At 46.0% G+C, this 24801-nt stretch overlaps 1 protein-coding gene across 2 annotated transcripts in view; it reads right to left on the reverse strand.

Annotated features, from left to right (window-relative positions):
- The window catches only part of NFKB2 (nuclear factor kappa B subunit 2), a 37900-nt gene extending 13663 nt beyond the window's left edge, over positions 1 to 24237 (reverse strand). For both annotated transcript variants that reach the window (XM_088670073.1, XM_035137516.3), the window contains exons 1-12: positions 24128 to 24237; positions 23171 to 23237; positions 21421 to 21496; positions 21057 to 21097; positions 20819 to 20917; positions 14100 to 14251; positions 10133 to 10239; positions 7694 to 7852; positions 5430 to 5534; positions 3869 to 3954; positions 2541 to 2679; positions 2317 to 2436 (exon numbers count right to left, since the gene is read on the reverse strand). In XM_088670073.1, coding sequence (XP_088526199.1) covers positions 2317 to 2436; positions 2541 to 2679; positions 3869 to 3954; positions 5430 to 5534; positions 7694 to 7852; positions 10133 to 10239; positions 14100 to 14251; positions 20819 to 20917; positions 21057 to 21097; positions 21421 to 21496; positions 23171 to 23194 — 1108 coding nt within the window. In that variant the 5' untranslated portion in view covers positions 23195 to 23237; positions 24128 to 24237. The remainder of the gene's footprint in view (positions 1 to 2316; positions 2437 to 2540; positions 2680 to 3868; positions 3955 to 5429; positions 5535 to 7693; positions 7853 to 10132; positions 10240 to 14099; positions 14252 to 20818; positions 20918 to 21056; positions 21098 to 21420; positions 21497 to 23170; positions 23238 to 24127) is intronic.
- Positions 24238 to 24801: the final 564 nt, after the last annotated feature.

A 24801-nucleotide genomic window follows, 5' to 3' on the forward strand; every position in this document is an offset into this window, starting at 1 on the left:
TGCTCTAGTTATCTCCCACTTGGACTACTGCAATGCGCTTTATGTGGGGCTACCTTTGAAGGTGACCCGGAAACTGCAATTAATCCAGAATGTGGCAGCTAGACTGGAGCCTGGCCGCTGGGACCACATAACACCGGTCCTGAGAGATCTACATTGGCTCCCAATACATTTCCGAGCGCAATTCAAAGTGTTGGTGCTGACCTTTAAAGCCCTAAACGGCCTCAGTCTGTATACCTGAAGGAGCGTCTCCACCTTCATTGTTCAGTCTGGACCCTGAGGTCCACCTCTGAGGGTCTTCTGGCGGTTCCCTCACTGCAAGAAGTGAGGTTACAGGGAACCAGACAGAGGGCCTTCTTGGTAGTGGCGCACACCGTGTGGAACGCCCTCGCATCAGATGTCAAGGAAATAAGCAGCTAAACAGCTATCCTATTTTTAAAAGACATCTGAAGGCAGCCCCGTTTAGGGAAGTTTTTAATATTTAATGCTGTATTGTTTTTTGTTTGTTTGTTTGTTTTTTTTAAATAATTTTTTATTCGTTTTTCATAGAGATATTAACAGTCGTTCACATTACAAGTAATCCAAACTGTTTGACTTCCTTCCATCCCATAGGTGGTAAATTCTGTCAATCCTAATTCGTATTTTCTATTTACATCAAATTCGTAACATTGTAGAGGTTATGTTGCTACCCCTAACGCTCTCATACCCATATAATTTCCCTTAGCATATTCTATAAATTTACTCCATTCAGCTTGGAACTTCACATCATCCGAATCACGTACTCTGTGTGTTAGTTTGGCTAATTCCATAAATTCTGCAACCTTCTATTGCCACTCAATGATAGATGGTATTTCACTTGTTTTCCATTTCTGGGCGATAAGAATTCTAGCTGCCACTGTGGCGTACATAAAGAATCTTAAGTCGGATTTTGGGATTTCATTATCGACCAGACCCAACAGAAAAGCCTCGGGCTTCTTCGGAAAGGTAAGTTTCAAAAAAAAATAATAGTTCGTTATAAACCAAATCCCAAAATTGTTTTATCCTATCACACCCCCACCACATGTGGAAGAATTCCCCCACCGATGTTCTGCATTTCCAACACCATTTGTTTTGGTTCCTGTACATCTTAGATAATTTTGCTGGCGTTAAATACCAGCGATATACAAGTTTCATAACGTTCTCCTTTAGTACAGTACAAGCTGTAAAATTTATATTTTGTTTCCACAGTTTTGACCACATATCGGATGGGAAATGCTGTATTGTTTTTAACACTTGATTGGGAGCCGCCCAGAGTGGCTGGGGAAACTCAGCCAGATGGGTGGGGTATAAATAAAATAATAATAAATAATAATAATAATAATAATAATAATAATAATAATAATAATTTATTATCATCATCATCTCCTCTGTTTTATCTCTAAGCCAACACAGAGAAGATGTTTATCACATGAACCACAGAATGAGAAAAGCAAACTGGCCATCAAGTCATCAAACTGTCAAGCTGTAAGGGACCCCAAGGGTCACTGAACCCAAACCCCCTGAAAGGCAGGAATCTCAACGAAAGCATCCATGATGGATGGTCATCCAAAGGCAAGGCAACTGCTTTTTGCAGAAGTGAAACCATCTCCAAAATGAAGGACATGTTACACCGGCAGAACAAGTGTAAACCAAATCAGAAGGAATGTCGACAGGCTATCACTAAAGGAGCTTAGGCTAAATCAGCGTTTCCCTAACTTGGGTCTCTGGCGGTTTTTTTTGACTACAACTCCCATCATCCCTAGCTATCAGGACCAGTGGTCAGGGATGATGGGAACTGTAGTCCAAAAACAGCTGGAGACCCAAGTTGGGGAAACACTGGGCTAAATAATGGAGACTACTTTTTTAAAAAAAGCACCAGACAGATGAAAAAAAGGTGTAAAGGGAGGGTGAGCAAATCACAGAAGAGCTAAAGAAATCCTTTGCCCCTGCTTACATGTCAGATGTTGGGGAAAGACCCACAACCGAACCCACTGCACCCAAGACATCCATGCAAAGGATGGGCCTATCAACGTTTTAGAAACTGACAGCTTAAAACCCAGCTTCCTGTGGCCAGGTGGCCTCTACACCCAAGGCGCTCCAGGGGTAATTGGCTTCCTACAGGAGTGGAAAATGCTCAGGGTTCTACTGCCCAGTGCCAGAGTCTTACAGGCTCTCCTGGAGTCTATACTGTGCTGCCAAAACTATTGCAACGAAAAGCCTTCCATCTCAAAACTAGGAAGCCACCTAAGAGCACAGCACTCCAAACTCCCAAAGCCTCTGTCAACAAAGAGCATCGTTTACCTCCGCCAGAACCAAATCCACCGGCTCCACCTCCAGCGCCACCCATGGGCGAGCCGCCCCCAAAGTGCTGAGGGAACTGGGGCAAGGTCTTCTTCCGCTTCCTCTCCACTTCTTCCTTATCTGCAACCAAGGACACAAGAGGAGAGTCGTCAAAGACAGGGGCCCTGCGTTGGCACTGGACAAACAGAAGTAGCATGACACTTCTTGGTACAAGCTCCCTGTACCTTCCACCACCGGGTAGTAGGTAAACTGCTTGGAGTCACTCACGTCACCCCCTCGCTTGCGCTTCAGCTGAAGGAACACGGTGACCGGGCGCTCTATCTTGGTCTTGTGGTAGGGTGGCGTGCGGAACACAATGGCGTACTGCAAGGACACAAAGTGTGAACACCTGAATGGCAACCCAAGGGGCAGCTCCGAATGATTCAGAGTCAACGTATCATAATGTAAAGAACTTAACTACTGCCGTGGGTTAGAGGAGAATCAAAAACAGAGTTGGATGTCATAAGCACACAGAGAAAAGTGAGCTCAAAATTGACAGGCTCCCTCCTACCCACAGCGGTCTGATAGAGAGATATTCTTACAGCACCCGGCAGATTAATTCCCATGAGGCAGAGCAGCAAAATGTTAGGAATATGGGAAGCTGCCTTCCACTGAGTCAGACCATTGCTCCGTCTTGTTCAGTATTGTTTACACTGACTGGCAGCTGCTTCCAGGGTATCTGAGAGAAGTTTCTAGCCCTACCTAGAGACACCAGGGATCGAACCTGCTGCATACAAAGCCAGTGAGCTACAGCCGTTGCCCAGTTAAGTATTAACCCTTCTAAAAACCAGCCAGCCAGGAGGAGAACCATCACAATGCAGTGCCCAAAATAGCTCAGCAGGATTTCACGAGCCTACGATATTGAACAGAGCTGAGGCGTCCAGGGAAATATACCTCTAGAAATGGATTATCAACTAGGACAACTGCTGCAGCTTATATTCCACATCTTGGCCCGGAGTCCCAACTGATGTGTCTGAAGAAATCAGTTTCGTCCATGCAACCCCTGCAGCTGCCAAGTCACTCACCTCACCCAGGAATAGCAATGAAAATGGGCAAGTAGTTGCCTGGTTCATGACCCAAAGTAAGTCACACAACCATGCAGAATATAGTTTTATCGCCCTCCAAGCAAACGTTTTACCGGAAGAAAAACCCAGTTTCCCAGGGCTTGCGTTCACTGGTCGCGAGAGGTGAGCAAACCAGGAAAAGGGCATAGGCTTTCCAAAGATCTTGCAAAGCACATCAGGTGTAACAGGTGACAACAATATGCTTAGGACCTATGTATACTGTAGCAGAACCTCGCATTTTCCCCAGGCAAATGAAACCCCAAGCACACACTTACAATTCTTAAATTCCCATGTACACAAAACCTGGTGGTCTTTTACCTGTCTTTTAGCCTGGTGCCACATGGAACGCTACACAATTTTGATATCTAATTGCTCAAGCTGACAAGAGATTTGCTCCGCAAGACTGATCTTTTGAGTGGGACCCAGGCCTCCCACGACCCAACTGGTACCTGTTTGTGTACGTCTGTAGGGGAGAAGTCCCCAAAGGCCTGCCAGCCATTCTCATCGTCTTCATAAAACCGCACCTCAATATCATCTGGAGGAGGAAGAGAAAAGTTATTTCCCTTGTGAGCGCCGGTCATTGCACCAACCCACCCTGTCTCAGGTCCCAGGCATCTGAACTAGCACAGGGTCTCATTTATTAAGGCCTTTTCTCTCCCCCCACTAAATATATTCTCAGTGCAATCAATCCCACTACATGACCACAGCCCAGCCCTCTAGAGCAGGCATCCCCTAACTCGGCCCTCCAGTTCTTTTGGGACTACAACTCCCATCCCTAGCTAACAGGACCAATGGTCAGGGATAGGAATTGTAGTCCCAAAACAGCTGGAGGGCAGAGTTCGGGGATGCCTGCTCTAGAGCATCATTTTCTCCCTTTCCCAAGCCATGTTCAGGCCACAAGTCTCCTCCGCAGCCACATGGGGTCTTCCTTCATTCCTTCTCCTTGTGCTAATGAAGAGCCCTCTGAGGACCGATTTACAAAGGGACCATCTGCCTTGGAAAGCAATGTCTACACTTGCTTCTTCTGAAGCAAGCCTGGCAGAAACGCAACAAGTTGTCCTGTTCCATTCTAACAAAAAAAAATTTCTTTTCATAATCCTATTTACTAGGGGTGTAACTGGGGCCCCTGGACCCTTAAGATGAAAGGGCAGATAAGAAAGTGCACACACAAACAAAATACATATACAGTGGTACCTCGGGTTGAGAACTTAATTCGTTCTGGAGGTCCGTTCTTAACCTGAAACTGTTCTTAACCTGAGGTACCACTTTAGCTAATGGGGCCTCCCGCTGCTGCTGTGCTGCCGCAGCACAATTTCTGTTCTCATCCTGAAGCAAAGTTCTTAACCCGAGGTACTACCGGTATTTCTGAGTTAGCAGAGTATGTAACCTGAAACGTCTGTAACCTGAGATACCACTGTATATCTGTATTTGGAAAATCCTAGCCAAATGAAGTAGTCTTGAGAACAAAGAAGAAACCAATACAACCGGGTCAGAATTTGGTCTCCGTCCAGATTTCTGAAGAATGTTTAAGGAATCAAGCTCTTAAGACTCACAGGCATAATTGGACAGGGTACCTCCAACCTTTTAAAGCCTGTGGGCACATATGGATTTTTGAACGGATGCTGTGAGGACATCCTTTTCTGGTCGCTTCTGTTCCTCTAGATCAACGCCCCCAGCCTAGCCCACAGAAAAGGACCATGTGCACAGGCTTCTTTCCCAATGGATCTGAGTAAAAGCGAGATCCAGCAGAATCAATCTGAGCCTTCAAAAACATGCAGAGATGAAATAAGAAGTGTGCCACTGCTCCTGGAAAATCTTCCAAAAGAAACCATCCTCATAACCTCACCACCAAGGGGGCAGTGGCTTCCTGGGTGCCTAGATAAGATCACAAATCACCTTGTTGGTAACCCCGTCTAATGCTTCCTAATGTTCAAGACCTCGAATGCTACTCCGCAAAAACATCAACAAATGAAAGGTAAGAAAATAAGGGGGATAAGGGACAGCGCTTACCTTTCTGGACTTTATCACACAGCAGGTAAACTTCATCCCCGCCTCGCACGGAACCAGCTGTCTTGTCCATTCTTGAGATCTTCAGGTTGGAAGCCCCGGGGGATTCTAAAGAGCAAGGAAAATGCAGAGCTGTGTAAATGATATCCAGGCGCCTGGAGAGATGTGTTTTTGTATGTAATCATATGTACAAATGTAAGAAAAGGGACTCCATACAAGAGCCACATTATTTCAAGCCAAAGGCATGCCTGGAGGTTCACATGCGTGCCTAGAGGTTCACAAACTTTGGCTAGCCTCAGTAGCCCATTATTTTTATCAACCTTCCCCTTTCAAGTACTCTAGCCATGCACCCAGAGGGTTCAGGGAAGCAATGTGTCAGTCTTTCCATTTGTGCAAAGCTATGGAGACGCAGGAGGAAGGACCTCCAAAATGTGGTGCAGAGAGAGATTCAACTCTTTTCCGTGCTAGTTCTGTGCAATGCAAGGAGATCATAGTGGAAGGCCTCACTACACGCTCAGAAAGGAAGTGATTTATGGCTACTACTTGCCACCTGGTGGCCATAGTTTGTGGTGTCTCCCTTACAGCAGCCCAGTTCCCCGGGCCCCACCTGAGCTCATAAGCTCTTCAGTACAAATGTGAAGACTTGAAATTAGTGTTCTACAAAGGCTGTATGACCCAAAATATCAACAATCAGGTCCTGGGGAGAAGGATGGCACAGTCCTCTCAACAGATGTGTGAACCTTGAGGCCTAAATGCAGCTGTGGTGGTCTTCCCAATATCAGAGACGAGGCACACGCTGAAGACAGGAGTTCCCGGATTAAAAAAAACAACTTGATAAGTTGTGTGCCTTTGTTTGACCCTTTTACATGGTTTTGTGTGTATTGTGGCATTTTATGCATTGTGACTTGCTGTTCTTTCTTTTTTTACTGCTAACAGTTTAGTAATTATTTATTACAATTGTTAAGAGCGTTAAGAATTTATGTTTAATTGTGGTTTGCTGATATTTAATTTCATTGTGAACCATTATATTCTAATGGATTACTGAGAGTTGCTTTATTTGAACCAAGTTGTTTATTTTAAACCACAGAGCCTAGGGCTTGCCGATCAGAAGGTCAGCGGTTTGAATCCCCGCGATGGGGTGAGCTCCCGTTGCTCGGTCCCAGCTCCTGCCAACCTAGCAGTTCGAAAACACGTCAAAAATGCAAGTAGATAAATAGGAACCGCTACAGCAGGAAGGTAAACAGCATTTCCGTGTGCTGCTCTGGTTCACCAGAAGTGGCTTTGTCATGCTGGCCACATGACCTGGAACCTGTACACCGAGTCCCTCGGCCAATAACGCGAGATGAGCGCCGCAACCCCAACAACTGGACCTAATGGTCAGGGGTCCCTTTACCTTTATGCATTATGACTTTTTTTGGTACTGGATCGGCTTGTTACAAGGAGTGTGCATGATTTCTGTCATCTCTTCAGTTTGCAAACCGCCTTCCATATAGTAAGATAGAAAGGAGGTATACAAATAAAAAGTGAAATGAAATGAGGAGTCTCAAAGCGGCTAACAATCTCATTTGCCTTCCTCCCACACAACAAACACCCTGTGAGGTGAGTGAGGCTGAGAGACTTCAGAGAAGTGTGACTAGCCCAAGGTCACCCAGCAGCTGTATGTGGAGGAGCGGGGAATCGAACCCGGTTCACCAGATTACGAACTCTTCAAAGCCCCACCCGGCCCAGTCAAAGCCCCACCCGGCCCAGCAAGGTAAAAAGGTAAAGGTAAAGGACCCTTGGACAGTTAAGTCCAGTCAAAGGCGACAATGGGGTTGCAGCACTCATTTTGCTTTCAGGCTGAGAGAACCGGCGTTTGTCCACAGTCAGTTTTCCGGGTCATGTGGCCAGCATGACTAAACCACTTCTGGTGCACGGAGGACCATGGCGGAAACCAGAGCGCACGGAAATGCCGTTTGCCTTCCCGCCACAGCAGTGCCTAGTTATCAACTTGCACTTTGACATGCTTTTGAACTGCTAGGTTGGCAGGAGCTGGGACAGAGCAATGGGAGCTCACTCCATCATGGGGATTTGAACTGCTGACCTTCCGATCGGCAAGCCCAAGAGGCTCAGTGGTGGTTTAGACCACACTGTGGCTAACCAGATGCCTATGTTCAAAACGTGGCCAAGCAGTAGACACAGTGGCAGATGCTTGCTCCATGGCTCTCCTCCAAACAAGGGTGAAACCCCAACTGAGGTCAGTCCACAGACCAAGAGAGAAGACTCACTGCTGTCGTGGATAGGGTCCGAGATAACCGGCTTCAACGCCAGGCTGAAGTTTCCACTGCTGTCACGAAGGTAGGCACTGAATCGCAGCCGGACAATGCTGAGGTCCATTGTTTTCTTCAGCTCCTTAGCCTCTTGCTCAATCTCTTCTTCTTCAGATTCTGCCAAAGTAGATGCTGAATTATACACCAGGCAAACAAGGGCTACTACATCCACGAACCCGGGGGCCCAGTACCACACGTCGGAGTGTACCCTTCCCTACCAAAGGCAAGAGGTCATAATGTCTCTGAAGGACAAGTACCCCATCCCTGCCTTTGAAAATAATGCCATCTGTGATTATGGGATCTGTCCAACCTGGGCACCAAAGGCTTTTTTTGAAAGATACGTTTGAACAGCCCGGGCCTCTTGCTTAGTTCCAGGCAATATCTGGTTTTCAACATCGCAATATATCACCAACTAAACATTGCGATATACTGATATATCACAATGTCAGAAATAAGGATGGAGCTATGTAGAGGCATTGGCTGGCTTCAGTTTTCCCCATATTTTTGCATAGCACACACACATATGATTCATAAAATATTGCCAGGTCAAAAATTACGAAACAGATATCACAATATGGGCTTCAAACCGGTTTTGGGCAATATGTCGATATATCACCCAGCCCTACTCTTGCTATCAGAATAACTATGCATGAGGCAGTATGTTCTCGGTGTTTTGCAAACACAGGTCATGTATACAATCTCTGCCTACCATATGAACCACAGCTGGAAAAGACATTCTCCTGCAACAATTGCTGTGTGTTCTCTCCTACCCCTGGGGTGACCTGGTGGGATCCTTCCTTTTACCACTGGGTTTCCCCACACTCTGCTAAAACACATGGCTTCTTGGCTGTGGCTCCCATGTGGCAGGATGGGGTTTGAAGTGTGTCCCTGTTGTCAGCAAGTGGAAGGCCAATGACCTAACGTTTGCATAGTGCTTTGAGTTTTTGAAGTGCCCCATATAATCCCTGCAATAACTGCACGCAAGAGAGGTCAGTATCACTATCTCCAAATTACAGGTTGGAGATCCAAGGTCAAGAAATTGCAACTGGCCCAAAGGCACCTACAAAGTTTACAGCAGAGGCGAAGATCCGAACCCAGAATTTCTGGGCTCCTGCACCTTTACTGGGTTGATAACTGTGCAGGAAACTAGCTTATGAATTATATCGAAAAGACATAAAGATCCACATTATACCGGGCCTACTAAGAAAAGCAGAATCGAGTTGGTTAGAACGTTATGTCTGTCAATAACTCATAATAGCTTCTGGTGTCTCAAACAAAAACCTTGAGGGCCACAGCAAGGGCAATCCTGACTTGCTTTTGGACCATTACGCCCTTCTTCCTGGAAAAATACATGAACAAGTTGTCCCATTTTAATCAAACCCATGTAAGTGAGTCTTCCACTGGAAGCACAACGCTCCCACTAGGGCCACTGAAAAGCCCAGCTTCTAGAAAGTCATACTTCAATGCTGGCCCCCGTTTTAAGGGGCAATCTTACAGAATATTACACAAGCTCAGATGTGATGTTTGTTCCCAGGTTTCAATAGGGCCTGGCAATTGAAAGGGAAGCTCATGCTAAGCTCCAGAAAGCCATTCCTCTCACATGCTCTGTTCTATTCTCAACTCTGCTCTGCCCTTTGACCATTCTCCCCTTCCTAATTTCAGTCTTCCCCTTTCCTGTACCTTGCCCCTATCAACCCCCCCCATACCCTAGAAAGGGGTGATTCTGAGTTAAAGGGCCTTCCTTCTAATTCCAGACGGAGTGGGAAGGATCAGATTCTGGCCACTCTATAGAGGGCAATGCCTTCTACACATGCTCAGAGGCACAGTTCTGCATGGAAACCCAAGAGCCTTTAAAGTCAGGTGCGTAGACTCAATGTCACCTGGACAGCTCAGTTGGTTAGAGTGTGGCGCTGGTAACCCCAAGGTTGCAGGTTCAATCCCCATGTGGGATAGCTGCACATTCCTGCATTGCAAGGGGTTGGACTAGATGACCTGCAGGGCCCCTTCCAACTCCACAATTCTATGACTGTGCTGTCTCGGGGAGGTCAGGCACATCCAAAACCTCAGTCATGTTTTGTAAACTAAGAATGCTATTAAGAGGAAAATTGTGTGGACCTTCTTGTCACTGGCAAGTAACTCTTTTTCATTCATACTTAACCACTGTCTGCCATGCTAACACGTTACACCAATTAACTTGTTGCGCATTTCAAGTGAGAAATGTGGTATGAATCGTGCTCCTCTAGTCTCAGAGTGAATTGGAACTGATCCAGTAGTCCAAATCAGTTACAGAACCTCAACACACACACACACACACACACCAAATAGTTTAACAGGTAGAGGGGCAGAAAGTTCCTAGCAAAGCACTCCCCAGATGTTTCCTTCCCAGTTCAAGGTCACCTGTCAGAGACTGCACTCTGGTCCGCATCTTCTGCTTCTTCAGTTTGTCCCGGATGACCTCCATCATGTTCTTCTTGGTCACATGGAGCACACCCAGGTTGTTAAATCTGAGAAAGGACAAATCAACACCTCATGTCAGCGAAAGTGCCTAGTTGGGCAGCGATGCACCCAAGAACAAGAGGAAGGAGATCCCAGTCACCACTACTGGGGCTGAACAAGTCTTAAAAATCTTTAATGGAAGACAAAAAAACACAGATCACAAGAGGTCAAAATAAAAACAACTTAAAGTGGTACCTCGGGTTACAAACGCTTCGGGTTACAAACTCTGTTAACCCGGAAGTAGTACCTCGGGTTGAGAACATTACCCCAGGATGAGAACAGAAATCGTGTAGCAGTGGCACGACAGCAGTGGGAGGCCCCATTAGCGAAAGCGTGCCTCAGATTAAGAACTGTTTTGGGTTAAGAACAGACCTCCGGAACGAAATAAGTTCGTAACCCAAGGTACCACTGTATTTAACTCCCCATATTAATAAAAGGTAAAAGGTAAAGGACCCCTGGATGGCTAAGTCCAGTTGAATTTGACTATGGGATGTGGCACTCATCTCTGCTTTCAGGCCGAGGGAGCTGGCGTTTGTCCGCAGAAAGCTTTTCCAGCTCATGTAGCAAGCAGGACTAAAAAGCTTCTGGTGCATGGAACACCATGATGAGTGCCACAGCCCATGGAAACAGCATTTACCTTCCCACCGCAGCAGTACCTATTTATCTACTGACACTGGTATGCTTTCAAACTGCTAGGTTGGCAGGAACTGGGACAAAGGAATGGGAGCTCTCCCATGTTAATAAAGAGGCACAACAAATAAACAAGAGGCGGTCATGCTGTTGTGCATGTAGAATCAATTAACCGCAATGAAATCTCAAACTCATCAGCTTTTCTCTTTTGCTCTTCTAAAAGAAATGGAAGACGCTACGGAGTACTGTACTTTGCTTGCTCTAAATTCTGCAAGCCTACTGTGCAGCGAAAACGAACAGTGCAAGTAAACATCTACCTGGTCAAATCTCCATTTCAAGTTTGGGTTTCGTTTTTTTTGCTGGATCTGGATAAAAAATATTGACATCAGGATCCAACCTGAACCCATGAACCCTGTTTTAGAGCATCAGCATCTAGCTAAATGACCGGAAGAAACAGCAAAATTTATCCACTGGACTGCCATGACTAGAGTATTGAACATTCCTTCTCCTTAATGTTAGGACAATGGCCTGGGAAGGGTGACCCCACCTATCAATCTCTGGAGCAAGGGTTTTTGACCATCCTGTCTTCATCACTAAGGGGACGAAGGAACCTCCCAGTCAGGCCCAGTCCATCCATGAAGCAAAGTGAGGCCCCTGCTCATCAGCCTCTCGACTCAGCCTTCTTCTATTTTTAATGTTTCACTACTGCCAACATGGCAGCAGAGCAGCAGTGCCTCTTCCCCTCCTCTCTGCCTTATTCTGAGGGAAGGAAGCGGTTAGGCATTCTTTTAAAAAATATAAATAACTGAGGAAGGGCCTCCTTCTCTTCCTCCGAACAAGGAAGGGAGATGCGCTGCTGCATTGGCAGCCAATAAGGATTGAAAACAACAGAGAGGGGACCGGGGGGTGGGGTGAGGGTGCAGTCTTGATTCTGCTGCAAGGCCGTATCCTGCACCAGTCCTGCTTCCAGTCTAGAAAAGCTGAAGTCATTAATGGGTGGAGGAGCAGGGAGACTTTCCCAGTAGCATCCAACTAGTTCATTTACAAAACTCAGTTCCAGCACCTTTCAGGTGGGCACCATTGCCATGATAAGATAACAAGTAAGGTGTTCATGGCGAGTTCCGGCACCTCTTTTTTTTTATAGAAAATTAGCACTGGCAGAAAGTGAACACAAAACAATATGGGATGGGAGTCTTCCACCCATTGACAAGGCTCACAGTGTAGCTCCTCAAACACAGACACAGCTTACTCGCAGATAAACACATTTTTTTAAAAAGCCCTCCATGAGCCAGCCAAACATCAGATGCTTAATGGGACTCATGCAAACAGGTTCAAGAGAGACAAGAGTTCAAACAGAGTAACGTTTCCATACAGGAAATTTGTGCCCTGTTGAGAAAGTGCTGTGCACAATTCAAAGGCAAGACGTGGACATGCTGAAGACTAAACCCAGGACACTGAAAAATGCCATGGATTATTTATCTGCCTAGAGACAAAGGCCTCAATCCAGACCTGACTGAAGGAAAGAATTTGATTTATGGGCGCTTTCAGGGCATTATTTACATGGGCTCAACACCAAATACATTTTCTATGGGGAAGTGCCACCAAGTGCAAAGTCCTCTTCCTCGTCTCCTCCCCGCTCCCCCGTACCTCTGTTAAGGATAATAATTTAATTTCCTGAAATGGGGATGTTTACTTATGTTAAATTACAGTGTAGTTTTAACATGGGGTTTTTCCTTTGGCAGTAGCTCTCATGTGATTGGCTGGCTGTGAGACACATGAGAGAGGCATTCCATTGTGTTGTGACTGTTATGCCAGTAACTGTTGTTTTTAACTGCTTTCTGCTCTCTGTGTGTGGAGAATGGCTGCTGAGAGAGACTTCTCAGGATACCGCTGAGGACAATGTTGTGTCAGTGTGATCTGTCTGAAGCGAAATAGACAGAGGAAGATCCCTAAATGTTACTAAGGAGAAACCTGTGCAGAAGCTCTCTATAAGGAACCAAGTGAATAAGCATGAGGTTGTAAATACATTCTTTTCAGTTAATGAAAGTAAAGTTCTTTTTGAATATACAGAGTCTGGACAATGTATAGTCATTACTATGAAGTTATCACCTAGAAGAGTTAGCTTCCTAGTTGTAAGCTACTCATACTTTGCATTAAAGGTAAAGGGGCCCCTGACCATCAGGTCCAGTCGTGTCCGACTCTGGGGTTGCGGCGCTCATCTCGCTGTATAGGCCTAGGGAGCCGGCGTTTGTCCGCAGACAGCTTCCGGGTCATGGGGCCAGCATGACAAAGCTGCTTCTGGCGAACCAGAGCAGCGCACGGAAACGCCGTTTACCTTCCCACCAGAGCGGTCCCTATTTATCTACTTGCACTTTGACGTGCTTTCAAACTGCTAGGTTGGCAGGAGCTGGGACCGAGCAACGGGAGCTCACCCCGTTGCAGGGATTCGAACCGCCGACCTTCTGATCGGCAAGCCCTAGACTCTGTGGTTTAACCCACAGCACCACCTGGGTCCCTTCATACTTTGCATTACAACATCATATTTCCCCACAGTAAAGGAAAAGAAAAGAAAGGCACCCGTCCAAGTCTGGGGGAGTAGGGGGGGAAACCTGAAGAGCAAAAATAGGGCCAAAAGCTCTAGAGCCAAAAAAACATTCTACCCTCCTGACAAAAGTCAGGATTGGGAGAGGATTCTTAACCACTGGAATTGTGGAGATGTGGTGGTTATCTAAACTTGCCTCCAGAAATGGATGGGCAAACTTACTCTTCACAGCATATCCTCCTCCTCCTCCTCCTCTGAGAAAGAACAATTCTGTTTTATGCTTGCATTAAACTCTTCAAATTTATCTTACAGTAAAGAAAAGTGCAACAAAAAATAAGAAAACTAATTAAGACATCAGAGCCTAACGGCGACATAAGGCTCAGCCATCTGGTTCTGAGAGCATGCTGTGGTCTAGAAGTTGCCAGTTCAACCCCCAGCTAAGTCCAGGAAGAGGAAATGCTCTCAATATTTTATACTGCAATAAATGACAGTTCCAAAATCCATAACTGACTGGTTCAGTGTGGCCAGTATGCAATATCTAGCTGTATTATGAATTAAGTGCCATTTCTTTAAAGAAACGCTTAGCTCTAGTTTGACAGAGCCAAAAATATTGCTAGAATTCTGCTTTTTACAAAATCAGAATTTTACAAAAAAGCATTACTATCTACGATTCCCCACCCACCAGCTCATACGTACTGTGCCGTCATGTCCTTTGGGCCCACAGTTACAATGCAATTGCCAGCTTCGTTGCACTGCTTTCCCACGAGGCTGTGGGCATGCACCTGCGGAGGGTCAGTGTGAGTCACCAGGTCCACTTCTATCCTAGCCATCCCGAAATAATTGGAGATCTGACAATGAAAAAGAAGAACATGGAAGTCCAAGTGATTAGAGTCCCGCCAGAGAGAGAGAAGAGAGAGGACAATTGTTTGTAACACATACTTTTAGGCCTATGCATCAGTTTTTCTCCCCAGAATTCCCATCAGCAATATTACTGGGTTAATTTGAAACCACAGTGAGAGAGAGTTTCGCATTGTGAAAATGGACTTAGCCTCAACCTGGGCTCGTACATTCCCACCCTAACCCCCTGCCAGCCTCCTTCTACATAGCTACAAGGAATGTGGAAGCTTCCCTTTTTTAAATTTAACTGCAACTTGCTGCTTCATCCAAATGGAAATAACTAGCTCAATTTTCACCATGGATAGCAGAAGAAGGGCAACTTCAAGCCACGGTTTATGAAGTTGGGTCGTTTTCGCTAGCCACGGTTAAGATTAACTGGTTTAGGGCTCAGACAACATGCTATGCTATGATTAATCCAAATTGGAAGTAGAAGGTTCCAATCTTCTCACAGAGAAAGACAGCACCCAAGTCAAGAAAGATGGTAGGCTCATTCTTGTAATCCAAACCATAGTTTAGCACATGGGAAGGCAAACTAAGGGCCGGGGGCCGGGGCCAGCCCAATCGCCTTCTCAATCCGGCCCGCGGACGGTCCGGGGATTAGCGTGTTTTTACACGAGTAGAATGTGTCCTTTTATTTAAAATGCATCTCTGGGTTATTTGTGGGGCCTGGTGTTTTTACACGAGTAGAATGTGTCCTTTTATTTAAAATGCATCTCTGGGTTATTTGTGGGGCCTGGTGTTTTTACATGAGTAGAATGTGTGCTTTTATTTAAAATGCATCTCTGGGTTATTTGTGGGGTATAGGAATCCGTTCATTTCCCCCCCCCCTTCAAAATATAGTCTGGTTCCCCAAAAGGTCTGAGGGACAGTGGACCGGCCCCCTGCTGAAAAAGTTTGCTGACCCCTGGGCATTATGCCAGAACACAGCCACTATTTACCTAGTACAAAGCCACTTTCAAGGCATAGCTTCTGAAAGCAACCATCAACCGCCCAACAAAGCACTCGGTAAAAATTTCAGGACAGGCCCCTGAATCCATGCGGAAATACGTAACAAAGGCAAGTTTACTTGTCTGGTGTAAACTTTAAGAGTCAACTCTAAAGGGACTCTGCATTACAGCCAGATTTCACAATCACAATTTTAAATTATTAAATGTTAAAAGTTCAAATTTTAAAATGCAGGTTGCAGCCAGATACAGATAAAATAAGTAATTCATTTTCTGTTATCACAGAGGGGGAAAATGCTGGTGCAGGATTTGGGTTTCTTCACAATGAAGCCTGACTGTACTTGGTGTACACCTGAAACAGGACTCCCCCCCCCCCGGTTTGGTTTTTTTGTCTAAAAGGGATGGGTTTCACACAAACGTGGCACAAATTATCTCCAAAGACTACAGTCAGCTTTTCTTTCCGCTGCCACGGATCCCAACGTAGGCAACCTTACATAAAATGAATCTTTACACTTTAAGTAGCCCTCAGAAATCCAATGCATTCAGGCGTTATAGAATAAATAATAATAATGTCACCAATCAATGGCGTCTCAACGTGAGCACTCCATGCAGCTCTAGTAACTGTACAGAACTGGAAAACTGGAAAAAGACAAAATAGCTTACTTATAAAGAAGGGGTTAGACAAATGTTAAAAGGCAGAAGAGTGGATTAGAATAACTAGATAGGGAATGGTTTACTTCTTTTTAACATCTGAAATCGATTTCACCACACTAATGTTGACAAGAGCTTTAACTCCTATCTATCGCAAGTGTTTATTTTTTCCCACCCAGTAATACTTGGGAGAATTTGCCCTGCAAAATAAAGGCTGCTGCAGCAACGAAATTCTGAGAAAAATTATCTGTAGAAAATAATTAACACCTGCATTTAGCAATGCATCCTAAAACGGACTGCTCAGGTACACCAGTCAATCTGTGAAGCCCAAGGAATCTCGAACTGACAAACCTGAAGCTAAAGAATATAATAATAAAATTGGCCAATTCACCTGAAATTCAATCCCACAGCTATTTGCCGCTTCTAGGTATCTGCTGCCCCTTCACAACGCTGCAATCCTGCAACTGGCAGCACCCACTGTGCCACCTCTACAGCAGCCTCACGCCATTAAGAAACACTGCTGTGCTCCTCCCACCTTTGCTCCCAATGTACCCTGTTTCTCCGAAAATAAGCATTTGCGCAATATAAGCCATACCCCGAAAATAAGACATAGTGATAGGTGCAGTTCTGGAGGGTGCCAAGGAAGAGCCTAGGCCGGACACGTAATTAAAAATAAGACATCCCCTGAAAATAAGCCACCGTGTGTTTCTTTGAGGAAAAATAAATATAACACGGTGTCTTATTTTCGGAGAAACACGGTAGATCTTTATTCCCCACCCCCTTGCTCCTGAGGTAGATCTTCACTCATGTCTTCTTCCCTGGCGGGGGAGAACAGCCGCCATTTTGTGGTCCGCCTCAGGTGCCCAATGGTCTGGCCCTCCAGCTGCGCTGGTTGGGGTTGCTCAAATACAACTCCCATCAGCAGGTCTTGACTCAGTAACCGTACGTCGGCCCAGTCACTAGTTCTTCAAGACTCCTCGACCCGCCAACTTCCTTCCCAATAATAAGGCGCAGCTCCTCTCACTTGCAGCCCCTGTGCCATTTTGCCTTGTGCTACTTCCCCCATCTTCCTGGCCTCTGCCACCTTTTTTGTTCCCTCACATCAGGCCCAGATGGAGGCCTTCAGCTAGGAGACTTTGGGAGGCCCAAACTCAACAGCACCTGATCATGAGAAACGAAACCTTGTTCTCTTCTTTACTGTTCCAAAGCAACTGGGCCTAGATCAGGCACCCCCAACCTTTGGTCCTCCAGATGTTTTGGACTACAATTCCCATCATCCCTGACCACTGGTCCTGTTAGCTAGGGATCATGGGAGTTGTAGGCCAAAACATCTGGAGGGCCGCAGGTTGCCTGGCCTAGATAGTAAACTCTGTCTTCCTTCCCCCACAAAAAAAATTGGCAAGAGACCAAGACCCCACTAAATTATGAGGCCCTGGGCTGCAATATGTAAATGCCTCACATCCTTGCGCTTTTCATGTCCTTGCCTGCTTTGCATAGCTGAAGGAAAACTGAGCAATCGTCAGCCTCTCCAGCGCTCGCTTCCTTCACAGCCCACAGACATTCCTGATACCAAGTACTAGGAAGTTTTAATGCCTTCTAATTAAGTCCCTTCTTCCCCCAATTCTCCATCTCCTCTTCCTTCTTCCTCAAGCCTCACCCTCCACTAAAAGCCTTCCCTTCAGATGACTCAACCCATTCGCTCTACACTCTTTGCCTCTGGGGTCTCCTCCCAACTTATTCTCAGTGACTCAACCAATGTTTAATTCCAGCCAGGATGGATAAAATCTATTATTAATATTATTATTAAAAAACAAAAAATTATTTAAATAAGATTTCTTTATTTAAATTGGATTTTTAAAATAAAATGCTTTTGGAGGAGAAATCGTTCTAAAGATAGTTTTCTATTCAAGTTACATTACAGTCCAAAGGCTATTCATCAGGAAATAAGGATTTTTTAAAGTTTTCCATGTGTGCTAAAACTCAGTCTAAGTTTTTTTTATTAAAAGAAATGGTTTAACCGCATCAGTTAACAAACATGGATACATATGCTATAATGTTACTGTTTTAGTTAAATAAATTGTTAAGGAAATGATTGTTTTTCTCCTTCCAATGAAGTACGGCAGAAAAGTTGTGCAAATATAAACAGTTAACTTATTAAACCTCACAATAATTGCATAATTATCTATGTATTTCTAATAGTATAACCAAATCAGTAATATAACTGTGAAAACTACCCTGAAAATTCCAAAAATGAAACCCTCATCTGCTTGTAAATATTAAGATTATACCAGCAAGAATGAGTCTTTCTGTAGTAAAATGATATAAATCAAGTCTCACTGACTAGTCATTTAAATCAGGATTTAAATCATTATGTCTTGAGGGAGGGCCAACATAAGCTAGAGACAGTTGACTCTTCGAGTTTTCTCTTATGCTGGCTAAACATTTGCTTTTCAGCAGTCAGACACTTAGCGAAGTTCTGTCAGACTCCTTCCCTTCCCCAGGACTACAACTGTTTTGTACAAATATACAGTAACTTGGGCTTTCAGAGGATCTCCTAGGTGCCGTGGCTTTCCCAATCACCAAAGCCATGTTAAAAACTAGGTTATGGGACACAGAGCGCCAGGAACTAATTTCAGCTGCGGAAAAAACATGTTCCCCTTTTTTATTTTCGACTCTCTTGGGCATATGAATTTAACCCCAATTATTTACAATTTTTATTTAACCCGCAAGAAAGAAGGGCTTTTTCGCTGGCTAGGTTCAATTCTAATCCCTCCAACCTCCTCTGGGGTAGGTTCGTGGGGATGGCAGAAGGCGATAGGATCTGCCCGTGTGATGCCCACCTGGTGGAAACTCTAGCTCACATGGTCCTCAAATGTAAAATGTATGATGATCTCCGCCAACAATTCCTAGACCAACTATGTATCCCAATATGGAAACTGGAGGCAGAGGTTATACACTTCCTATTACAGGGGAGAAATCAGGAGCTCACCAAGACAGTAGCTAAATTCCTCTACAGTGGTGCCTCGCAAGACGAAATTAATTCATTCCGCGAGTCGTTTTGTATTGCGAAAATTTCGTCTTGCGGTTTTCCAATGTAAACAAATCAAAGCAAAAAAAATTGCAAAAAAAATCGTCTTGCGAAGCACGGCCGTAGAAAAATTCGTCTTGCGAGTCAACAAAAAGATCGCAAAATGCTTTCGTCTTGCGAGTTTTTCGTTGCGCAAGGCATTCGTCTTGCGAGGTACCACTGTATTTGATCTTTGGCCACCGAAGTACATTACAGGACCTTGCCCTTGTTGGATACCCACAGAGGTGAAATAGATTGTTGGCCCCTCTTCCCTTTGGCAAGTGACTGTACAGTGGTACCTCTACTTACAAATTTAATGCGTTCCGAACGCACATTCGTAAGTCGGGAAAAAATTTAAGTTGAATGCCATAGGAATGCATTGGGAGAAAAAATTCGTTAAGTCGAAGCAACCCTATCTAAAAATTCGTAAGTAGAAAAAATCCTATCTAAACCGCATCCAAGATGGCGGACGGAGCTCCGTTCGTAAGTAGAAACATTCATAAGTAGAGTTATTCGTAAGTAGATTTACCACTGTACTGATAATATGGCGACGAGATCGTACTGGCCTATTTACTTTGAATGTTTGTAAGTGATGCCAATAAAGGTTTTGATACTGATTTAAATCAAATCCACCCTGATTCAAGCCAAATGGAAATGCTACGTTCCTTCAGAGGAGCTGGACGGCAAACCACCCTTGACCCCTAAGCAACTAAGCACCTCAGCAGCTCAGACAAGCAGCTGACACAGGCTCCACCACAAGAGCAAGGTAATATTTTTACAACACCTGCCAGGCATAATGTTGCAAAGTGTGTCCCAAAGTGCAGGTGGATGAAGACTGCAAACAAAGTACCGTATTTCACTGGCGTTTTACACTCTTCCCAAAGCAACAGATGCCCATCTCATATTCAAAAAGGCTAGCCTAAGTGGGAATACCAGTGGCCCACAAGTATGGCTGTTCTTTAAAAAATCATTTTAAGGTGTTCAAATATAGCCCAACCAAATACTGATTAAACCATCTGATGCTCTCACCTTCAGATAGTTTAATCAATATTTGGTTGGGCTATATTTCAATACGCTGAATCTAACAAGAGGGCACAATATGAATGGACTCTCTGTGCCCTATGTCAAAAATACAGATATTGACAAACTGGAAAAAATAAAGCAGCTCCCTTCAACGATTGGCATGAATATATGTCCAAATTCGCTACACATGAACAAGTTGCATAGAAACGGAGACTTGCCATGGACAAATTCAACAATATTTCAGATTCATTTTATAAATACTGTAAAGCAGCGGTGACCAACTCCCAAGAGACTGTGATCTACTCACAGAGTTAAAAACTGGCAGTGATCTACCCCCTTTTGGGAGGTTCAGGTCAAAGTTGTTGAGCTTTTTTTACGAAGGAAAGCCCTTTTTGGGGGGGTTCGTGTAAAAGTTGTTGAGCTTCTTTAGTTAGGAAGGAAGCGATATTGAGCTTTTTTTAGGAAGGAAAGCCCTGTTTTTGGTGGTTCAGGTCATTTTAGGGGTGCAGGGCAAAGTTGTTGATGTTTTTTGGGGGGAGCCAAAGTTTTTTAGCTTCTTTGGGGGGGAGCCACTGATCTACCGGTGATCTACCACAGACATCCAGTGATCTGCCGGTAGATCACGATCTACCTGTTGGACATGCCTGCTGTAAATTAGGTTAAGGTCTGGTTAACCACAATGTGTTTTGGGGGCAATGTATACAATTTTGTTGTTGTTCTGCTTTCTACATGGGTACTATTTCTTCTTTTTGTGTCTTAACTCACTCTTATGTACTTTTTATCTTGCAATGAAAAATATACATTTTTTTTAAAAAAGACTATCTGATGCTCACCTTAACTGTGGGGTAAGTCTTATGTCCCTTCTCACTAGATGCTCCAGGCAGCCCACCATGCGAGGGACCTTCACAGCCATATCGGAACCGGAAACCTCGCTGCGGAAGACAGAGGAAAACAAAGACAACCCATTACATGGCCAGTTACACCAAACCAAGCCATTGGGGAAAGCGTGCTTGCAACAGTATATATATAGCGCGGGGGATTCAGCTCAGTGACAAATGATTACGCCCTTACCTGCTTTGGCTGCTCAATGATAGTGAGGAACGGGCCTTCAACTGAGGATAAAAAAGGAGAAAATATCCTGATTGGACCAATGTATACACAACCACGTGCAATTCCATTGAGCCATTGTTTTTCAAACTTCGGTCCCCAACTGTTGTTGGACTACAACTCTCATCATCCTTAGCTAGCAGGACCAGAGCTCAGGGGTGATAGGAGTTGTAGTCCCAACAGCTGGGGACCCAAGTTTGAGAAGCACTGACTGTTAAGCAACAGTTTATAGCCACAACACAATATGCACAAGCTTAACTGAAACTTCCCCTCCCTTGCAATTTATCATTCCCCAAGGCACACATAAACTTCCGAAAGCGTTCATTACCGGTTTCCATGAGGTTTCCATGCTCAATCAAAGGAGGGCCAAACTGGAAATCGTCATATTCTATCCCGTCCAAGCACTGTGAACAGAATAGGGGACAAGACAGAAATCTTATGGCACATTTGGCAGAAGGGCCACAGCATTATGAAATACATAAACTCAAGGATGCACAAGGCAGTTTTAAACCATTTGCTAAGGGTATGCAATAGCTAAATGAAGCCTATATTTCCAGACCCAAGGGACGGAATCCTGTGCCAGAAACAGAAATGTTTTTTCAATAAAGCATGCTAGCACTCTTCAGGGCTTCCTGGCATGGGAAGATAAGAGGTGGAGGGGCCAGGTAGCACCACCCCCACAAATACCAATTTGGAACGCCTCAGGAGAGCTTCAGCATGTTTTAAAAAATCACCTACCCCACCAGGCTTCAGGAGAAGCAGGTGTGATCATGCCTCCCAACTGGAAAGAGGCAAAACAGTGCCTTATGGCTAGGTGCAAAGGGCACTCTCTTTCGCTGCTTAGGGAAAAGATAGAGCAGCCTCCAGCACAGGCTTTGGTTTTACCTCCCTCCAAAGACACCAGGTAGTCTCTTCTGAGGACAGACTCTTTAGGCTGGGCACCCCCAAACTCAGCCCTCAAGCTGTTTTGGGACTACAACTCCCATCATCCCTAGCTAACAGGACCAGTGGTCAGGGATGATGGGAGTTGTAGTCCCAAAAAAAGCTGGAGGGCCAAGTTTGGGGGTGCCTGCTCTAGGCAAATAGGAGCACAATCTTACCGGCTGCTTTCACAATGTTACTTATTATTCGTTATTCAATTTATAATACCACCCTTTATCAAAAGATCCCAGGGCGATGTACAACATTAAAAACACATTACAGAACACCAATGATAAAAACGTAATAAAAAGCCTACTGACGTAAGACAGCCTAATCATAAAATAGTCAACATAATAACAGTTGTCTCCACACACACTTTCACCGGCCATAGATTATTTAATAGTTGTAAGCCTGAGTAAAGAGGAAGGTTTCTGCATGGTGCCTAAAGATATGTAGTGATGGCGCCAGGCGGGCCTCTCTGGAAAAAGCATTCCACAATCAGGGAGCCACCACAGAAAAGGCTTGATTGTAATAATACTGCTTGATTGTAACAATACCTCAAAGTGGTTAACAACTCAAACTGGTACTGGGTTGTTTTATTCCTTGTGGCTTAAGTAGTTCCAGTGCAGGGTTTTTTTGTTTTTTTGTTTTTTTAAATGGTATTGGCACTCACCATGAAGTTGTTACAATAAGTGCCACACTTTTAACATTTGGGGAAAGAGGGGGGAAAGGTGTTGGGACTGCGTACACTTGAGTACACCCAGCAAAAAAGCACTGATTAGTTCTATCACTTGGCCATTTCCATCTTCTTGCATATTATTGTCATATTTACATTGTCTTTTTCACTAGAAAGGGACTCAAGGCCACTATCCATCCAGGGCAAGGAGTTGTGGTCGTCTTGGGCACACAAAACAATAAAAAACAGAGGTCTGGGGTTTTTCTGTCTCCCCAAATGAATATGCTGCCCTCTACTATTCAGCAATGTTAACCTCTGGAGACTAGAAGCCGGAAGGGGAGCTGCAGGGAAGCCAAGCGGCCCCGTATTTTTGCATATGGCTCAACCTGGGAAATAGGGCGGGGAAGTGGGGGAATTTCCACGCCCTCCCACCCCAACGAACAAGATGAACCCACAGAGGACCCCTTTGTGGGCGACTCACCGCGGGGTAGCCGTCGCAATCCATGGCCGGTCGAGGCGGCAGCAGCAGTCCAGGAGTTTAGGGCTTCCTGCGAAAGGAAACGGAGAGCCCGAGGAAGGCGAGAGGAGTGGAGAGGAGACGAGCTAGCACCGCCTCTGCTGCCGAAAGAGCCTCCGGCGGAAACTAGGCGGGCGAGGAAACGCCGATGGAAAGTCCCTAGAAGCCCAGCCGAGTCGGAAGGAGAGAGGGAGGGGCTCGCTTTGCTTACTCTTCCCGACGGACTCGGCCCGGCCCCGCCGACCCGACTCTACCCGCCCCGCCTGCGCTCCAGAAACCCCGGAATATCCACACGTGCGCTCTTGCGCCCTGGGCGCACAGCCAACCAGGCGCCCCGACAGCGCTTTGCGCGTCTGCCGAGGGAAAGACAAATCGAGCGCTCGCCTCCCTGGCAGGTCACTCGGGGCCTCCACCTTCCCTTGCTCCCGAGTGGGGGGGGGGGGGAGGTGGAACCCCTGCGATTTTCTCCCACTCCGGGGAAACAAACATCCGCCACCCTCGATGGGGCATTTCGGGACGGCAGAAACTCCGTAACAAGACAACAAAACTGCTCGCCTAGGAGTGAATCCCAGCCCCCAGCCCCAAGCCCAGGGCCCCCACCCTACCCCACTCCACCCCCTAAATGGGGAAGGCGACCAGGCCCAGCGACACGAGGGGTCGCACCGCTCCTCTCCCTCCCCTTCTCCTTCCAGCTTGTGGGCATTAAGAAAAGACACACCGGAATTATATAAATCGCAGAGTCGGAATGGGTTGCCCAAGGGATCACTTAGTCCAACCCCACCTGCAATCAATTAAAGCACTAATGAAGCAGGGAGATACACACACACACCGCATGCACGCACACTTTCCACCGGCAGAGGAAGGAGGAAGGGTGGGCTTGGGGAGAGGGGAACTGGCCTGGAGGCCCTTAGAGCCGGTTACCTTCGGGGCAGAGACCCTCCGAGGCTCGTTGTCGCGCCCAGTCTGGAGTCCTCTGGGTGTCCCCGTCCCTGGGATAAGCTACGCCCTTCCTCCCTCCCCTTTCCCCCCTCGAGGGTTCTTAGCAATCAGCTGACCGCCGCTCTGAAGGGGCGGGGACTAGTTCCCCGGGCAACGGAAAGCACGGCCCGCGCTCCCGCGCGCGTCCTCGCCAGGCAGGAGGCACAAAGGCCGCTTGCAAACTGAACGCGGAAGAGGCGCAAAGCTGACGCGCGTTGGCGGAAAAGGAGATCGCGCGCTGCTGATCAGTTTCTGCTCCCAATTCAAAGTCCTGGTTTTTGACCCATAAAGGCTTAAACCAGTGCAATAGATACAGGGTGGGGTGGGAAGAACGAGTGGTTTTTTTGCCCAGGGTGAGGCCTCCAGAGGCGCCATTGAGCTCCCAGCCTCTGTGTGTGTACTGTGTAGGTGAATGGGGGGCCCCTGCCAAACTGGGTCTTTGACCTGAGTGAAATAAAGCCTAGTTTTGCCCCTGCTTAAACGGCTCAGGTCCGCACTTCCTCAAGGACCACCTCCCCTCATTTGAACTGACCCGGCGTTTATTCATATGCCCCCTCCACGAGAAGCCTGGAGGTTGGCAACACAAGAAAAGGACTTTTCTGTGGTGGCTCCCTTGG

This window comes from Zootoca vivipara, chromosome 5 (assembly GCF_965207765.1).
Source record: "Zootoca vivipara chromosome 5, rZooViv2.hap1.1, whole genome shotgun sequence".
Taxonomy (NCBI): domain Eukaryota; kingdom Metazoa; phylum Chordata; class Lepidosauria; order Squamata; family Lacertidae; genus Zootoca; species Zootoca vivipara.